This window comes from Pelmatolapia mariae, linkage group LG22, assembly GCF_036321145.2.
Source record: "Pelmatolapia mariae isolate MD_Pm_ZW linkage group LG22, Pm_UMD_F_2, whole genome shotgun sequence".
Classification (NCBI taxonomy): Eukaryota; Metazoa; Chordata; class Actinopteri; order Cichliformes; family Cichlidae; genus Pelmatolapia; species Pelmatolapia mariae.
Window position 1 is genome coordinate 19507053 of NC_086245.2, and position 18424 is coordinate 19525476.

At 40.8% G+C, this 18424-nt stretch overlaps 2 protein-coding genes across 2 annotated transcripts; both read left to right on the forward strand.

Moving 5' to 3' along the window:
• Positions 1-1321: 1321 nt before the first annotated feature.
• cd164l2 (CD164 sialomucin-like 2) lies at positions 1322-3217 on the forward strand. The gene is made up of 6 exons (XM_065469543.1): positions 1322-1400; positions 1799-1885; positions 2098-2190; positions 2291-2332; positions 2566-2725; positions 2942-3217. Exons 1-6 carry the CDS (start codon positions 1322-1324, stop codon positions 2955-2957), a joined length of 477 nt encoding a protein of 158 aa, XP_065325615.1. The 3' UTR covers positions 2958-3217.
• A 2325-nt stretch (positions 3218-5542) lies between these two features.
• On the forward strand, positions 5543-18127 carry LOC135933073 (synaptotagmin-like protein 1). The gene is made up of 15 exons (XM_065470972.1): positions 5543-5740; positions 8395-8521; positions 8858-9009; positions 9089-9194; positions 9275-9329; positions 9411-9447; positions 9529-9569; positions 12533-12649; positions 12787-12953; positions 13048-13150; positions 13269-13430; positions 13814-13892; positions 14006-14105; positions 14854-15059; positions 16426-18127. Exons 2-15 carry the CDS (start codon positions 8397-8399, stop codon positions 16566-16568), a joined length of 1593 nt encoding a protein of 530 aa, XP_065327044.1. The 5' UTR covers positions 5543-5740; positions 8395-8396; the 3' UTR covers positions 16569-18127.
• Positions 18128-18424: the final 297 nt, after the last annotated feature.

The following is an 18424-nucleotide window of genomic DNA, read 5'->3' on the forward strand; positions in this document are numbered from 1 at the left end:
TCATGCAATACTTTTGTTAAACCACTTGAAGTAAAGCTCAAAGTCTGCCCCTCATTTACATCTGGATTGTTGGATTAAAAAACAAAACATACTGCCGTGATTTGTAGACAAACAGAAAATGTGTCATTGTCCAAAATCCCATGTGGACTTAACTGTAGTTTCAAACAGTAATGCTCAATACTCACGTCTGGTCCTTTACATCCAGATCCAGCTTTACCAATAGGAATGTGCAATTTAACTGTAACCTATTCCGCTTTTACAACTAATCACACATTAAGAGTAACATTACTACTAACATCTTGATGTAGGCTAGTGTCACAGAGTGTTACAATGTTTTTTTTTGTTTCTTTCTTTGCATTTATCTGGGATACTTTATATTTATTTGCACACATAAAGTACAAGAAACATATTCTATCAAAAGAAGGGTGGTGATGCTTAAAAGGTATACAATAAAAAAGTTTAAAAAAATATCTTAATTTCATCACTGAGGTAAAAACATGAGTACAGAATAGATGAAAAACCAATGTACTTTTTTAGCAGACACCTGTTGGAAATCTTTAAAGGGATATGAAGGCCTTATTAGCTCTTGTTAGATCTAGATCAAGGTCTATTAAACCTTCCTCTACTTGAATTTTAGCTACAATAGCAACATAAACCTCAGGTTTAAAAGGTCAACAGCATTTTTCAGCTATTTTATTCTTGATATCTTCATGGGCATCACATGACATTTGGTGCCGATGAAGCTGACTGCTAGTGACTTTGATGATCACCCTTTTCATGCCGTAAAAGATCATCATCTGTTTAACTGAAGCAGGGTCCCCACAACATGGATTTTAGAAAATTTAACAAAGCAGGCAACCACATCACTAAATCCAGTGTTCCAACAGGGAAAACAAAGAATCTTGTCATGTGTTTAAGTGCAGGTAACATCAAAATGAACACTAATTTAGCTCAGTTTATTCCCATTAGTCCTTCTTTAATTTATAGGCTTCATAAGGACGTATGTGTGAATGAAGGTGTGTGTATACGTTCACAGCCTGCTTAGGTAAACAGGTGTCAGTCCGTTCCAACTGGCATGCATTTCAGGTGGCTTGAGGTGGGCCAGTTGGTTGCCAGGGAACCAAGTTTAGTGGCGCTCATGTTACACAGATCTCCTCACTCCTATCTGTCATTGTGTCCTGGTTATCATCACCTCCAGAAACCCTTTCGAGGACAAGCTGAGGAGACTTAAATTCAAAGCCTTTTTTTAGTTTTTAAAATCAACTCACTTTTAAGTGCCAACATTTCCAGGTGTTGCTCGCAGGTGTCTGTTGCAGTCAGGATGCAGCTGGTGGCATTTACTGTTCTCTCCTCCACTCTGCTGCTTCTAGCAGTGATCCCTTCTGTGTATCTACAGCCAGGTATGGGTCTATCCGTATGTTTTATTTTCTTACAGCGTGTCCATTTCAGTATATTTTGCTCTGAACCTGCTTGTGTGTCTTCCTAAGCTTGCCATCTGCTGTCTATTTTCGTGCTTTAATCTGTTGTCTTTCCTCATTAATGTCTCACTTCTTATTTACTGGTAAGATGGCTTCTTGTCTATTATTGCTAACACACTGAGAAGCAGCACAAATAAGAGAGTTTAACAGGAAGCAATTATCTTTTTCTTATCATCATAAACTTCTGCATTCTCAGATACTGTCCAAACTAACAGGATATCATATAATAATGAAGCTGCTTCAGAATAAATGGGTACTGGCCAGCCAGCTGGGTTTTGATTGACACTGCTAATTAACTGCCAGTGTTGTCCCTCCTACAGATTGTTCTCAAGCCGAGTCATGTGACCTGTGTGTCGGCGATTCCATGCTCAACCTGACAGGCTGTGTCTGGAGGCTTTGTCCAAATGGTGACACACATGTGCACACACACACACACACACACACACACACACACACACACACACACACACACACACACACACACACACACACACACACACACACACACACACGTGACCTCTGATAGTAATTCAATCACCGATGCTGCTGTAACACTAGCTCCCCTGGTTTGTACAAGATCACTGAATTATTGAGTGATACCAGGGTCTGTCTCCCTCAGGCAATGATACAGGCATGTGTGTGACCGATGAAGGGGATTCGGCAGACAACGGCATGAACTGTAGCTGGACCAGAGTGTCTGAATTGTGCACAGGTATTAAAAAAATGAACATAATTGGGGGGGGGGGGGGGGGGGGTGATATCAAGTGTTTTTCTGCCATCTTCATAACCCTGTTACATAATTCATTCCCCAGTTGTAGAGACTGTCGCTGCGGGAGGTGGTGAAACCGTTTCAGGTAAACTGCATCAGCTCTGCTTCAGACGTCATCTCCTAGTCCCATAACAGCTGACTAAAAGATTCCCTAAAGGCAATCCAGTCATCTCCACCCGCTAAAAACCCTGTCAGCACTTTATAAATATATATATATATATATATATATATATATATATATATATATATATATATATATATATATATATATATATATATATAAAAACAACCAGTGAATTCTGTGTCCTTTCCCTCAAGGTGATGACAGCAACACCAACTCCTCCCCCGAGTTCTCCCAGGCCAAGTTCGACATGTCCAGCTTCATAGGCGGCATCATACTCGTGCTATGTCTGCAGGCAGGCGGATTCTTCGCCATGCGCTTCCTCAAATCCAAAGAGCAGAGCAGCTACGACCCCATGTGAGTTTATGCGCGGAGGTGTTGGAGAACACAGAATCTCACGTTTGTGCGAAACGTGTTAAGTGCAACAGCAGCCTCTGGTGGCAGGAATCGTCAACAACACACGATGCACAGCGCAAACGGTTCACCTTCAGCATCTCTGCCTGTGTTGTTTTGATTCTGATCACACACACTTTCCATCTGTCTATACACACTCTTCTGTCTGTCTTCATGCAGAGAGCAGCCACAGTGAAGACAAGATAAATGACGGACAAGCAGACGGTGCAGAGAAGGACAGCAGAACGGTGACTCATCTGGTTATGACGACAAGATTTTTTTCCCTCTCCCTTTTTCCCCCTGTCGTTTTTTTGGTCTGGTCCCTGTGTGTACCCCCTGGGGGATGGGTGTGTTTGTACGAGGACATATTCCCAAAATACTGCATTGTGTAACAAGTGTCTGTGCATGAGCTCACTGCAGTATTTACAGTTCACGATCAGTGTGTTAGATGCACGATCAAGCAAGACTTTGATTTCTGCAGAATTTTATGCAACTGCTTTGTGATTGTACAATTCACCTTACACCTTAAATTACAGTAATTTAGGTGTTTATACTGTTATAAATAGTGTGGTGCAGTTATATTATTAAATTTAGGCAGTAGTTCAGACAAGGTCACAACAAACATTTTATCCATCGTCTATAAGTACATTTCTGTTCATGTGCATTTTGATAACTTTCTAGAGTTTTTTTGAAACAAAAATCACCAAATGTTAACCTGTAATGTATTAAATTATTGATTAATATAATATAAATATAGTAACCAAGGTCCTAAAGTCCACTCACAGGCTGTTATACCTCTTTCTGTCAAGTTGCAGTGAGTGTTGGTGCTGCTGTGGATGCAGGGAGATGTCTTCCTTTGGTGCCTTTTGAAAAAAAAACCAAACAGTAATCCTACATTTTAAATGGTTTGAGGAGTGATTACATAGCTTTACTAGCAGTGATGCTTCTTCTATTTCCATGAGAAGAAAATCATGCAGGCTGCTTCATTCACCAGTTATTGTTTAAATATTTTCTTGTATAGCCACTGACATCACTGCTTCCAGCTTTGGGGTCGGCTGTTTTATGGTGGCCTGCTACTGCCAGTCTTGTTTTAGCGGGAAAAAAATAAGCTACAGCTCGGACACCTGCACCTCACTGATGGAAAAGAAGTGTTAGAGATAACAACTGTGATAACAACCTGTGAACCACTGAGAAAGACACACCATAACCTAAAACCTGAGCCCTAATAGTAGAGTCAGGATTTCAATCTTCATAAAAACCTCCAGCAATGACTCTAGTGGTGCATTACTTTTATTTTGATGCTCTTACTGTCAGTAGTTCAGACAATTTCTATCTTTAAAAAAAAAAAAAAAACAACGTGGTAGTCATGGAGAAGAACTTTGACTTGATTTCTCAGATTTATAATAAAGTTTGAACCATTTGATTGCTGTTATAAAACAGGTGACATAGACGTGATCCTGTTTAAATAATACTAATGTTGGTTAAACTCATTAATATGAGCTGTTTGATTTTTTTGTGATGACACTGGATTTCCTGAATAAACTAGGAATAAGAAGAGGTGTCTCTCAGTGTGTTTGGTATGTCTTTGCTTTCTTGCATTTAAATATGCAAACACAACTTGTGGTTCCTGAGTACTTAAAGGTAGAACAGGAGGCAGAGTCTGCAGCTTCATGCCCCTCTTCTGTAGGACCAGCTCATAGTTTGGATTCAGGGCACAGACAGCCCCCATAGTTTTTAAATCAGGCTTAAAACGACCCTTTTTGATAAAGCATATAATTAGGGTTGGATCGGGTGACCCTGAAACCTCCCCTAGTTAGGTCTAGGCTGCTGAGGACTTCCTATGATGCACTCAGTGTTTCTTATTCACTCACCTTAATACCACTTTGCATTTAATCATTAGTTATTAATCAATATTTTCTCCATGTCCTCCCCTCATAACCCCCAACTGGTCACTGCAGATGTCTGCCCTTCCCTGAGCCTGGTTGCCCTGGAGGTTTCTTCCTGTTAAAAGGGATTTCTTTCCTTCCCACTGTTACCATGTGCTCACAAGGGTCATGTGATTGTTTGGGTTTTCACGTTCAATATGAAGCAGCTTGAGGCGACTGTTGTTGTGATTTAGCACTATATAAATAAAATAGAACTGGGCAGAGGAACTGAACTATGATCTACTTAAGATCAAGGACCTGTTAATAAAAATCACCTGTGCATGTACCATATCTGGGTGTCAGTATGGACCCCAGTATTTGGCACTAACAGAGCACTGATGGGACTGTTTAGGGGAGCAGAGTGAGGGCTGATTGGATGCTTTGGTCTCTGTCTGAGCCAGGACCTATACAGGCTTGAATAAGTCCACACAAAAAAGCTTTCCCCATCTGAGGAGACTGTGGCTGTCATCCAAGTTTGGTGACAAAGGACAGAACTGGGCCTTTTTCTCTCTTTCATCCTCCCCTACCCTCCCCCCTCTGCCTTGCACACACTCACACAATGCAGTTCCACTGAGGGAAAGGGAAGTCCAACACCTTACCAAATTTAAACTGAGGCTGGTTACACGTATGGGTCTGTGTTCCTCTTCAAAACAGGCAGAAGGCTCGATATCTGTGTGCATGTTTGTGCACAGTAAGGCAAGAGTGTGTGTGCTTAGCAGGTGTGGACAGCTACAAGATACATCCCACCTCCACCCTGCAGTTTGGTAAAACATCCGTGTGAGTCATATCACACAGTCAGACAAATACACAGTATCAGCACACACACACACACACACACACACACACACACACACACACACACACACACACACACACACACACACACACCTTCACAGCTGAGAGCAGCGCCTGTGCGGACTAATTCTGGAGGGCGTGTTCGCTCCGTTTACTCAGCACACAAGCGTCGACGTACACAGACAAACACATCGCACCGAGGAAAACTTTTCCTGAGAACTTTTCCCCCCGATGGAACCAGTGGAAGCTGTCAAATAAGGTAACCCGGTTTTTCTTTCTTGTGTTTCTTTCTGTGTTTCTAATAGAAAGGAGAGGAGAGAGTTTAATCTTTAATCTTTAAAGGGAAAAGTTGCGACAGGTGTTTCCTCTCTCGCGGTAGATTCGTAATGAGAAGAAGTGCACTGACCTATTTCTTTTCCCCCTAAAGGGCACTTCGCGTAAATAAATAAGCTTAAATAATTAAACCTATTAACAGTCTTAAAAACAACTGTTCAGTCACTTTTAGAGGTTTAAAACTATATAACAATAAAAAACACCAAAGGAGTGCTTTATGGAGGAAATACTGATAAGAACAACAACGTTGTTATTAATATTACTCGGCGTGTTTTGTGAAAACTGGAGCACTCTATGCGTGGCGTTTTCTAACCTACCCGTTGACAGGCGAACACATTCCTGACGCGCATGCGTTAACTTCTCAAAAGTAACTAGCCTTAGGCGTTGGGGACATGGAAACTCATTAACAGTTATTACATGGTGGTGCAGAAGGTTAGATCATCCATCTCGGCCTTACATTAGCTGAAAATGAATTCAGTAGTAGGTAGGTTGTTATTAATCTTTGTGAATGTAGTTTTTTTTAAGCTGTCTACAGTAGAGTACTTAAGAGTAGGAGGGAGTGAAAATCATTGAAGCAGACAGGAAAGGCTCACCTGGAACAGCATGTATCAAAGCTTCAAAGAGTACTGCATCCTGAAAGATACCAGTGAGCTCGCTTCAGGTGATTTAAAGAAAAAAGAAAGAAAGAAAAGAAACAGATTTATTATAGGTTTCCTCTTAAACATTTCTCTACTCTGTTTCATGTAAATGAAAATTTGTGCAGTTTGTAACCTTCAGACCTCTCTGAGCAAAGTAATGTCATCATTAACCAAATTTTACATGTGGGGGAAAAAAAGTTTACAGGACTCTGCTCAGTCCTTTAAAAAACAAACAAACAAACAAAAAAAACTAGGGTAGAACTACCTTTAGCAGTATTAACTTGAGGCGATCATTTCTGTGTGACTTATTCCCCCACAAAGGGTCAACATATGTGGATGAATTCGGTCCACTCTTCTTACACAACATCATCAGCATTGCTTCAGCTTATTGAGTTTTGCAGGCTCTCTTTGATGCACAGCTGTATCGCCACAACATTTCAATCAGGTTAAGGTCTAGACTTTGACTGGGCCATTGCGTCACCTCGATTCATTTCTTTTCCAGTTGTTCTGCTGTAGATTTGCTACATTTGACACTAGAATATTTTGGTTATACAGAGGGGCTCATGGTCAGCTCACTGTGAGGTGCCAAGGTCCTGTGGCTGAAAACCACGCCCAAAACATCCCCCCACTTCACCACCTGCTGACAGCTAGTATGAGGTGTTTGGTTGTCATGTCCCCCAAAAGAGCCAAGGGGATGAGGAGTAACAATAGTAAGTCCAGGAGAAAAAGAAAAAACAAAACTTTTATTAAAAAGGACTTAACTCAAAGAGATGACTACACTACTATAACAATCAAACAAATATATCAACAAACTAAAACACGCTGAAAAGAAAGGAAATCATTAACAAACCAAAGAGAAACACTGCTGCTGTCAGCAGCTACTCACTGGCAGCTCAAACACACCACTAAATGCTCTGTCAAGGCACACCTCCAACCAGTAATTTGCAGCTGGGGAAACAACTACTCACTGGTACCTCAAACCCCACACCTAAGCTCACCACAGCACTCACTCTGAGTGACTAAGTAGGCCTTCACTAGCTTTTATGCTGTTTGGTGGTTAATTGCTGAGTGGAGCCAGCTGTGCACCATCTCCTCAGAAGAAATGGGCGGCAGCTGAAGTCAGAAGGAAAGGAAAACAGGACACACACGCAAAGTTTGCTAGGCCGTGACAGTAGTGCTGTGCATCGTGGCTAAACGCTTTGGCGTTGTCTCTTTAAACGACATTGTTTCAGAGGTCTTGTGGTTTATTTAGGACTTTGCAAACCTAATATGTGCTGCCACGTTCTTCTTAGAGATAAGAGGATATGTCCTGTGTCATGAATTTAACATTTAACATGCTAACTGTGGCTGTAGCTCTTGGGTTTTCTGCAGTTTCTCTGAGCATTACATGGACTGACCTTGAACTTAATTTGATGGGACATCCACTCCAGTTCTTCACGTGGCATTGTGTTAGCATAGAAGTAAAGAGCAGCAAACTTCCCAAACTTGTGCTTTTAAAGTGGCACTCACACTTACTGATAATCATAAATGAAGTGCATTTGATTAGCAGGACCTGACTGCTGATTACCTTCTTAATTCCAATGGGAACAGCAAGATGTACTTAGTTTTTTATAGGAATGTGAACTTTCTTTTCCAAATGACTTTAACCGGACAAACCTTCATTACTGTTAAGAGGTTATAAGGAAAAAAAATCCAGAAAGGCTGGTTTGCAGAAATTTTTTTTTCAATGCACCGAAATGAAGAAAAAGAAGAAAAAAGAAAGAAAGAAAAGTTTTTGATTTTTTTTTGGATTTTAAATGTATTATAATGAACCTGACATATTGCACATTCATGTTATGTTCTAATCTCAATGTCTAATGGAAGCAGTAAGACTGTACTGTTGACTGTACTGTACTGCACTATTTGTGTTGTGTAATGATAGTCAAACACACTTTTGTCTTAGGGATGGAAGGAAAGCAGGGAGACTCCTCACTTGACTTGAGCCACCTGACGGAGGAGGAGCAGACCTCCATCCTGCAGGTTGTACAGCGTGACTTGGAGTTACGTCGCCGTGATGAAGGACGTGTAAGGTCAGAGGTGACTATTTATTAAAGTCTGACTGATACTATGTGTGCTAATCTCTTCGGATGTTTGTAACCGTATGGGTGGGATTGGTCCTCAGGCATATATTGCTTTCTTTGGTGCTGGTGCAAAATCTCCCTTTAGTGTTCAGGTCGAGTAAGACACAGTTGGTGATCAATTATAATTATTTCCTTACCCTTCGTCACATGTTTTTACCAATTTTTTTTTTTGCCTTAACTTTTAATTTAATTGACTTACATGGATGGCAATTTAGAAAAAAACTTTTTTAATCACTGCTTTGAATATCAGGTGTTACAAAGAGTGTCTCTCTGTTGATGATGCAGAACCCTCGAGCAGAGAGAGACGAACTCAACCCGTCTGCGCTTCCTGTCAGGGGCGTGGTTCAGCGAGGAGTGTAGCAAACGCCATCACAACTGGACTTCGGGCTGCGACCTGGTCCACGCCACCATCCGCCACAGGAAGACAAAGAGCAGAGGTCAGTTTTCAGTTCATGTAGTACAACTGTCAGGACTGTTTTCGGTCTGTCTCTGATCACTGTCTGTGATTGCTGTCAGATGTGCCCCTGAATGGACTTTTCAACATAGAGCGAGAGGACAACAACAACACTTTACTCGAGACTGAAGGAAGTGTGAAGGACAGCAACCAGGAAGAGACTGAAGGGTTTGTGGGGATGACTGTGAGACAAAACGGACTGATTGTAACATTTATCTGCTGCTACATCTCCCAATATTTGTTTTCAGGACTCAGAGTTTGAAACTGGTACCCACATCCACAGTAAACGGACCCGTGTCACAGGTTTGTGCATGCATTCTTCTTCCCCTTTTTCCAATCTTGAAAATGTGTCCTAATAACCATGTAAATACGAATAATTTATAGGGTCTCCAGCACAGTAACAGCTCCTCATCATCCAAAGGTATGAAATTCCTCCCCCGCTGTGTCTGTACCTCTCTAGCCATCCCTCAGTAAAGTTATTAACTCACTGTTGTGCTCACAGAATGTGAAACCAGAAGTAACGGCCAATCGGAGGAACCTGAGGTGATTATACCACACACCCACAGATTACCATGACTAATGGTTCTGGCAAACACTGTTGAATTGGTCTTTATTGTACCTCCTATTCAAAGACACTGAGTCAATATTTGTCATTTTTTTCAGTGTATAAATCCAATAAATAGCCAATGCAGTACTTCAACGATCATTTTCATTCAGTGGCTCCAGAAAGTTGCGCATTTTTTGTTGTATATTTAATTATATATTGATCAAATCAGTCATCACTTACAATCAGTTTTTACTCGATAAATCAAAATGTCTCATTTATTAAAATTTCAGACTCATTGCTTTGGTTCTCAGGAGGCTGTGTTACAGTTGCAAGCAAAGGAAAAGAAGAACTCAGCTAGACTCGTGCAGCATATAGAGAATCAGTTTTATCAGCAAACTTAGCAAAACTGCAGTACTCTGCAAAAGTCTTGAACCACCTTTCATTTCTTTATATTTTGCTTCCAAGAAGTCAGACTTTCTTATAGTTTTTTTTAAGTTGTTTGAGCACTAGTTCTCAAGGCTTTCTGAAGGTCTTTCAAAGTTTTTCTTTGGGTGCTTTTTCAGTCATTTTTTTTTTTTTTTTTATCAGTCTGACCATTTTAACAGGATTATTTTCTTGGTTAGTTTTTGGATGAATAACTGCACCTAATTCAATGGATGAACAAGTGATTAATCTACATGCATACATACAGACTATTTAGCAATAAATAAATAAATAATCTGACCCTTCAGTTGATCTGTTTACTGTTCACTGAAGACTCATCACAAATGGTCTCAGTAGGGAGGTGGCTGTCAAGAAGCCATTCTTAAGGAAGGGAAATGGGGAGAAAAAGCTCAAGTGCTGAACTGAAAATCAGTGGCAACAGGTCTGATAGAGTGATGAATTCAAATGTGAAATTTGTCATTTAAATCTGTAAAAAACATTGGAGCATTTGTCATGGTTTGGGGCTGTATGGCAGCCAGTGGTGTTGGAGATTTTGGCAAAGTTGATTGAATTATGAGCAAATAAAAGTACCATCAGATTTTGATCCCCCATTTAATACCATCTTTAAAGCAACTGATTGGTAACAGTTTCATTTTTCAGCATGATAATAATGCAGTAAAAGCATACATGGATAGAAAAACAAACAATGGGAAGCTACCAGTCATGGAGTGGCCTCCCCAGACAGGGACTTCAACGTTATTGAAGTATTGTGAGATCATCTTGACAGAGAACAGAACAAAAGGCAGCCAAGATCCAAAGAAGAGCTGTGGATGTCCTTTAGGAAGCCTGGAGAACTATTGAACAGGAGTACTTGATAAGACAAGAAAGCTTGTCTAAGAGAGTTCAGACTGCGCTGAAGAATAAAGGTGATCATACGAAATGCTGACTTCTAACGTTATTAGTATTGTATTAACACTGTTTTTCCCTTCTATACTTTTTTCCAAACATGTTTGTATGTTTCATTTAGTTCCTGCACCTATTTCCAATTTTTCTAGCAACAAACAAGAAATGAGGAGACATTTTTGCACTATTATATATGACCCAGAGCTTTCATCCCTAAACTAGTTACACAGTGAATAAACTAAATTATCAAACAAAGCTGCAAGGAACAAACTACCTAGCCTGCATCTTTGAAAGTTGGAGTTGAAAGAGATTGAGGTGATGAGAAGAGAGAAAGAAGAGAATAGTCCTTTTTGTCATTGTACATGTACAATGAAATTATGAGTCCTCCATGGCAACTGTGCAGGAATAAAATATAAATGGTAAGACGGCAGGGATAAATAACAAACAGACCAAATATATACAATCAAGAGGAATATATGCAAAACAGGAGAAGTGCTTGCTTAGTAGTGCAAAAGACTTGGTTTGAGTATAGAGTCCATATGTGAGTGGCCTGACTGACAATGGTTCAGATTGATGAGGTGAGGTGTGGAGGATAGTCCGAATGACCCATGACTCAATTTATAGATGAGACTTAAAACAGCCCACTCCCCCACTGATTACCTATAGAGCAACAGAGTAGATGTTCTGAACTTACCTGGCTTATACAAGCGGAAAGTTCAATTGACTGAACATGGTTTAGAAAAGCACACACCTTTGTTGTCTGTGTAAAGATCTCACAATCCACTCTGCATGTCAGGACAAAGATCAAGCCACGAAGCCCAATGAATCCTCTATATCCCTGTGATAAAACTCTGGAGAGGGATAAAGGGCAAGGGCATAGAGAAACCCCATTTGCAAAGCTTTCAGTGTCCCCAGAAAGAAGAAGGAAGCTTGCTTGTAGTTCACCGAACAGCATTGAAAAGTCTTCGAGAGCAGGAGGAAAAAGATTCTCTGGTCCAATGAGATAAGAATTTAGCTACTATCCATGGAGCACGGAGTAAAGGATAAAGTCTGAAGATGGAAAACTCTTTGGGTTGTTTGTCAGCTGGACAAAGCTGAGGGAAGGCTGAATACAATCAAAGACAGAGAGGTCACTAAAGAAGCAACCTGACATGGGGATAAACACATCACCTTTCAGCATATCAGTGAATCAGTATTACTCAGGAGTGTTTTCAGGCAGTCTGGATTGTCCAAGGTAAAATGAGATCTGCACAGAGAAGGCAGCAAAGGGGTTGATGGATGCTTTCTCGATCCGGTCTGATGAGTTTGAAGGAATCTTCTAAAAAATAATATCAGAAATAATCTAGATGTGTGAAGCCAGTACGGAGTTATCCAAGAAGACTGAAATCTGTTATTGCAGCCAGAGGGGCTTCTACTGAGTGGTAAATTATGGCTCTGGGTACTTGTGTAAATGAGACATTATTATGGTGTATTGAGTGTGTGTGCATGTGCGTGTGCGTGTGTGTGGGTGGTTGGGATGCCACTTTTACCCATTAAAAACTCCTTCAAAGTATACTAAAAGTATATGACAGATGTTTTGTGTCTAATTATAACGCTGCATAAGAACTGTGAGTGTGTGTGTGTGTGTGTTTAGGAAGACTTGATCGACAACTGTAATGGGGACACTGACTCGCTGAGCAGCCTGACAGAGACGGATCCTTCTTCTCTGAGAACTAGCAGCTCCACCAACAGTCTTCATTCGGGCTACGTGGTACATGCACATACACGCGCACAGCATACTCGCATGCACGCACACACATTTGATTAATTGCCTATTTGGCGACGCAAGATGACTCAGCTCAGGACAATGACGTAGGAGCTGATCTTTCCTTTGCGTATGTGTTATAGCTCAGCGGTAGCATGATGAGTCTGTTCAGCTCGGGGGATTTCGGAGTGGTGGAGGTGAGGGGCCGTATCCAGTACTCATTGGCTTACAACAGCCAGAGGGAGGAGCTGCAGGTCAAAGTGTATCGCTGTGAGGACATTGCTGCAGCACGCAAGAACCGGTCTGACCCGTAAGTGACTGCATGCATGTGAAAGTAGATATTCAATTAACGATATCCGGGCCCATACGGAACCAGTGTAGCAATGGATGTGTGTTTTTCACAGATATGTAAAAACCTACCTCTTGCCGGACAAGTCAAATCACAGTAAGAAGAAGACTTCAGTGAAGAAGAAGACCCTAAACCCAGTTTATGATCAGACACTCAGAGTGAGACTCTCTGTCATTTACATGTTACATAAAGTGTCAATCACAGAAATTCCCCACCAGCATTTAACATAAAGTTACCTAAATAACAAAAACACACTCATGATGTATGTTCTTTCAGTATAAGGTGCGGATCGGGGAGCTGCGGAGTCGGACCCTGAACCTCTCTGTGTGGCATGCCGAGCCCCTGGGGAGGAACGTATTTCTCGGGGAGGTGGAGGTGACTCTGGCGCTCTGGGATTGGACCTGCACACAGCCTCTGTGGCAGGACTTGCAGCCACGGGTAGGAAGGACCTGGCATCAGCGAGTGGCATGCAAACACACACTCTTGTAGTTGCATAAATTAGTGTTTGTGTTTGTGTTTGAATGGTGCCAGATAAATATTTACCAGCCCACTGTGGTGCCTGCATCTACATTTGTTTAGTATCTGAGTGTCTTTGTAGCAGCAGTTACGGCAGCTTTGTTGGAGACAGAATGTGGGGAGGTGTCTCTTGTGTCTGGGAGAGCTGAAGGGAGAGGAAGACATGCTGTGAATTTCAACTAGGTTTTATGTAACCTTAATCTTTGCCTGCTTCCACACTTCTCCTCCTTCCTTTTTTCCTTCTTTTTCATACTGTCATTTCCTCTGACTTCATCTTTTTTTATTTTATGTACGCTCTGTCACAGGTTTATCTGAGCCCAGACTCCATTAGCAGTCGTGGGAACATCATGTTCTCTATTAAATTCATCCCAGAAGGATATGAAGGTGAGGAAAATACCTTAATACAACACGGATGCACATTATATCTATGCACCACAATCACCCGAATCTCGTGTGTGTGTGTGTGTGTGTGTGTGTGTGTGTGTGTGTGTGTTAAGGTGGCGGTTTGCCTCTGACCGGAGAGGTTCACATCTGGCTTCGGGAGGCTCAGGGTCTCCTGTCCAACAAAGGAGGTGCTGTAGACTCCTTTGTTAGAAGGTGCGTCAGCTCTGCACCACATTTCCTGATATTTTGTCATCAGTTATCTACTCTGGCATTACGTATAAGCAGCACATTACATGTCATGTCGCATTCTTATCAGTAATTACAGAGTTCCCCGTATTTTCATGGGGATTTTCACAATACATGATTCAAATGTGGTCAATCTCCCCTTCAGGGTCATGTCGTTGTGCACCTCTGCAGTGCTTCCAACATGCCTACAAAACATTTCCTGAAAACTATATATTTTTTCACTCTACTTTTCATAGATGCACTCTGAACTTGTGATTACACACTGCATATCCTCCAAAACTAAGTGGCAAACTTTCATTTTAGAGAACTAGATAGATGTGCAAGTTGCAAGTGAGGCCGGTGGTGAGCAAGGATTTGTTGGCATGGCCAAAAATGTTCAGACAAGCATGGTAACAAGGTGGTTTCTATCAAAAGCACATTATGGTAAAATAACCTTAGGAAAAATAGCAGATTCACATGGCCAGGTGGTCAGAATGGGACTCCTGTGGAACAGTTTGGAAACTAGCAGTCACAGTGGAAGTGGTGCATAAGGAGATAGCCTTGAAAGGGAGGTTGGCCAAATTGAAATCATGTATGTTTTTTGGATTTTTTTATTTTTTCTTCCTAATGGCCAAAACTTTGTGATAGCATTTCATGAATATTGAATTATTTCCATATGCCTGTAATTTGAGTCTTTAAATAATCCTGCTAATTTACTTGCTCCACACCCCACAAGCTACATACTCCCAGATGCAAGTCGTCAAAGTGGTCAGAAGACCCGGGTGGTGAAGCACTCCATCAGTCCTACCTACAACCACACCATGGTATACGACGGCTTCCATACCAGCGACTTGAGAGAGGCTTGTGCTGAGCTGACGGTGTGGCAACGCGAAGGGTTAAAGACTCATGTCCTCGGGGGCATCCGTCTGAGCTGTGGAACTGGTTAGATCATCTATATTGCACATTTTAATAGTTTAACTGAAAATCACGTTAAAAAAGACCCAAACTATTTAAGGTTATGGAGGAAGACGTGATATGGAAGGAAAAATTGACCTCTGAGAAGTACAGAGAAGTAATGCAGCATCATAATAAGGTCACATATTTATATAATTTGTGTTTTTTTTAATAGATTGTGGTTACTGTTACGCATAAATCGAACTAGAGAGTGACTATAAACAAAGGTGATTCTAACAGTTTTTGTAAATAATTTGTCAGCGTGTTTGCTGGCTATTTTTTTATAACTGTGAAAAGCGGTAAGATATCTCTGCATGATACATCCTTACCTGCAATACTATCTAAGAGCCGCGAGTGATTAGGGACTGCATTGTTTCCTCTTGTCTCCCTGTCTGTTGTTTGTCTCTGCAGTTGACTGGAGGCTCTGACAGGATCTCCTTGTCTTTGTGCTAAGCTTTTCAAATGGTGTCTCGTGGGTGCTGTGATACTTCACAGGTTTGCAGGAGGAAAGCACTTCCTGTGTTCGGGGCTGGAACATTAATGCAATTGTTGCACTTGTCTCATATTTCAATAGTAGGCTTTGTCGACAGTGTCATGAAAACCCGTCTAATTTTTTTCTAAAGTGCTGATAGTTGAGACAACCTTAGAGTGAAGTACTTCATACTGAACTAATGCCTGCTGGCATGTCAGGCATTTCATATGGTCGTGTCATCGGAGTGAAGTCACCTCGCTGGTAATGTAGCGTCTCTGTTAGTGATGTTGCAAAATCTTCGTCTGCTTGGTTGCTTTTGAAGTCTACCACATAGACTGCAAGATAGATTTAGCAGGTGTGTCTAGTGACATACAGAAAACAGTTTAGTTTCCCTCAAGTACTTATCCTTAATACTGATGGTGTTTTTTTTGCTCGTAGATTGTGTTACTGTGCTTTATATGGAGTGGGAAGCACTCAAGATCAAATTGCAGGCAGAGCATCAGCTCCATTATGTCTCACTGTGAGGAAGATGATGTCAGAGAAGTGGTGGGAAGTAACAGCTTTGAAGGATTTGTTTTGTTACAGACAGATTTTGAGCAAAGTTGTGTTCTTCAAAGGGCAGAGCAGACTCCTGTTGACTGCTGAGGCTGTTTGTTGCTGTCAATTTTAGCTTGGAGGCTGTAGTCACGATTTCTCAATGGCTGTATGCAGAATTTTAGTCTGTTGGTTAAAACTTTTTCCTTCTTCAAATGGAGTGTATGTGCATGGACATGCAGGGAGTGTTTACATGTTTTTGTTTCCATGACCTCTTTGAGAAAAACAGCTGCGGTAAAGTCCACAGCATAAATAATGACCACACATGTGTGTTTTCTGTAATGCCAGGTCAGAGTTACGGTGAGGACGTCAGCTGGATGGATTCCACAGAAGAGGAAGTCACTGTGTGGATGTCCATGATTGAGAATCCAAACCACTGGATTGACGCAATGCTACCGATCAGAACTAACCTCACCCGGCGGTCTGAGTGACTCAGACGTATCCTGCACTCAAACGGAATCATTCGTATGCACGTTGCTATTATGGTCGAACTGAAGGGAAGCCATCTTCACATCTGAACATTTACCTCTCTGTCACAGTGATGCACACTTAAACACACGGGTGTTTTTCATATGTTCATACTATATACTGTACATGGCACAGAAACACACAGGGAGGTGTAAGCAGTGGTATAATATTTTGCCTTAATGGAGTGGATTGGATCGGTTCAGTCTAGCTCTAATCTGGCAAAGAGGCACTTTTTTGTTATTCAGTGTAGTTTATGAAGTACAAATCTAAGTGTTGAGTCATCAGTGCCCTGGCTTAGTGACTTCTCTGTTATATCTGTGAGTAAGAAGGGGGTGGGAGGTCTTTCCTTATTTCAAACTCAGTCTCAGCCCTTTCAGACAATTTAAGTAAGGCAGGCCTGATGACTTTCACTGTGAGAAATTCTCCTCATTCAGATAATTGTATCTTTTTTAGGTATCACTATTGTAAATAATTTGGAAAGTCCTTGCAGCTGAATTCACTCAGCTAATCTCTTTTGACTGAATAGCTGACTACCACCTTGTGGTCAGACTGTATACAAATTCTCGACCCACTGAGCAAATGACAGGGGGCGCAGTGACGACTAAGGTCACAGGCAAAGAAGAGAGAAGAAAAGGGCCTGTTTCCATGTTTCCCTGAAAATAAAGTTTATTTTTCACATCAGCTATTCTTCTTTATATTTCTCACCAAGAAAGAATTTACTACATGAATCATGATTCATAACTTGTGTCCAGCAGATGGCAATATTTACAATACTTTTTCAAGCTGGAATAACAGTAAGTGTTTGTGCTTTGTGTCTTAAAGTTTGTGATTTCTGCATCTCATTGGAGGTTTTCCTTAAGTTGCACCTTTCTTGTTGACACCAGATACTGGAAGTCCAGTATTATTGGTATAAAGAGGCTGTTTGAAGGCAATATTAATTGTTGAAAAAGTGTCTGCAAGATACTGTAAGAATCAAATGTTATTGGTTTCATAGTTTCCCCTGAAACACTAAGCTCTTGTGGTGAATTTTTAAATGTCGGTCATTCTGTCTTTATATAATTAGGTTTACTATTTTATTACTTTTTATTATTGCCTTGGATAGTTATGTAATTCTAATTTTGTGTGCCCTGCAGATATTCACCATTGAGGTTTCTTTCTGAGAACTGCAGTCTGTTTGATATCTGCTTCACAACACTGTCTGCTAAAAATAATGTATTAATCTTCTGCTGCTGTAAGCTTTTTGTCATGAGAAATTACAGGTTGTCCTTGTTTTCTCCTTGACTCATTTTTCATGTCTAATATGATATCTAGCCAAGAGACATCAGTTGAAAATTACTTCTAACTCTAGCAGGTCCACGGTGTTGCATTATCCTTGAAAAACTAAATTAAAGCGACTGTGCACTTTTATTTTGTGGGGGGCTGATGGTGGATGTACTCTCCTTACATATCTGTTATGTATCTATTTGCATTAGACCCTCAAAATTGCCCTTTAAATCATCAGATATACAGTGCTTTACACTTGCATGTTTCAGTTTCAGAACAAATTTTAATATTAGACAAAGATAACCTGAGTAAATAAAAATGCAGTTTTTAAATGATTTAATCTATTGTTAAATCATGAATTCACTTTAACCACATCACAGACCTGTTGAATCAAGAAATGACATAGTAATAGAACCTATCAGACAAAGTGAAGTGGATTAAAAGTTTTCAAAAAGTAACACATCATGCCTCTAAAGAAACTGCTGGGAAACAAAGTCGCTGACATCTGTCAGACTGGAAAGGGCAACAAAGCCATTTCTAGTGCTTTGGGACTCCA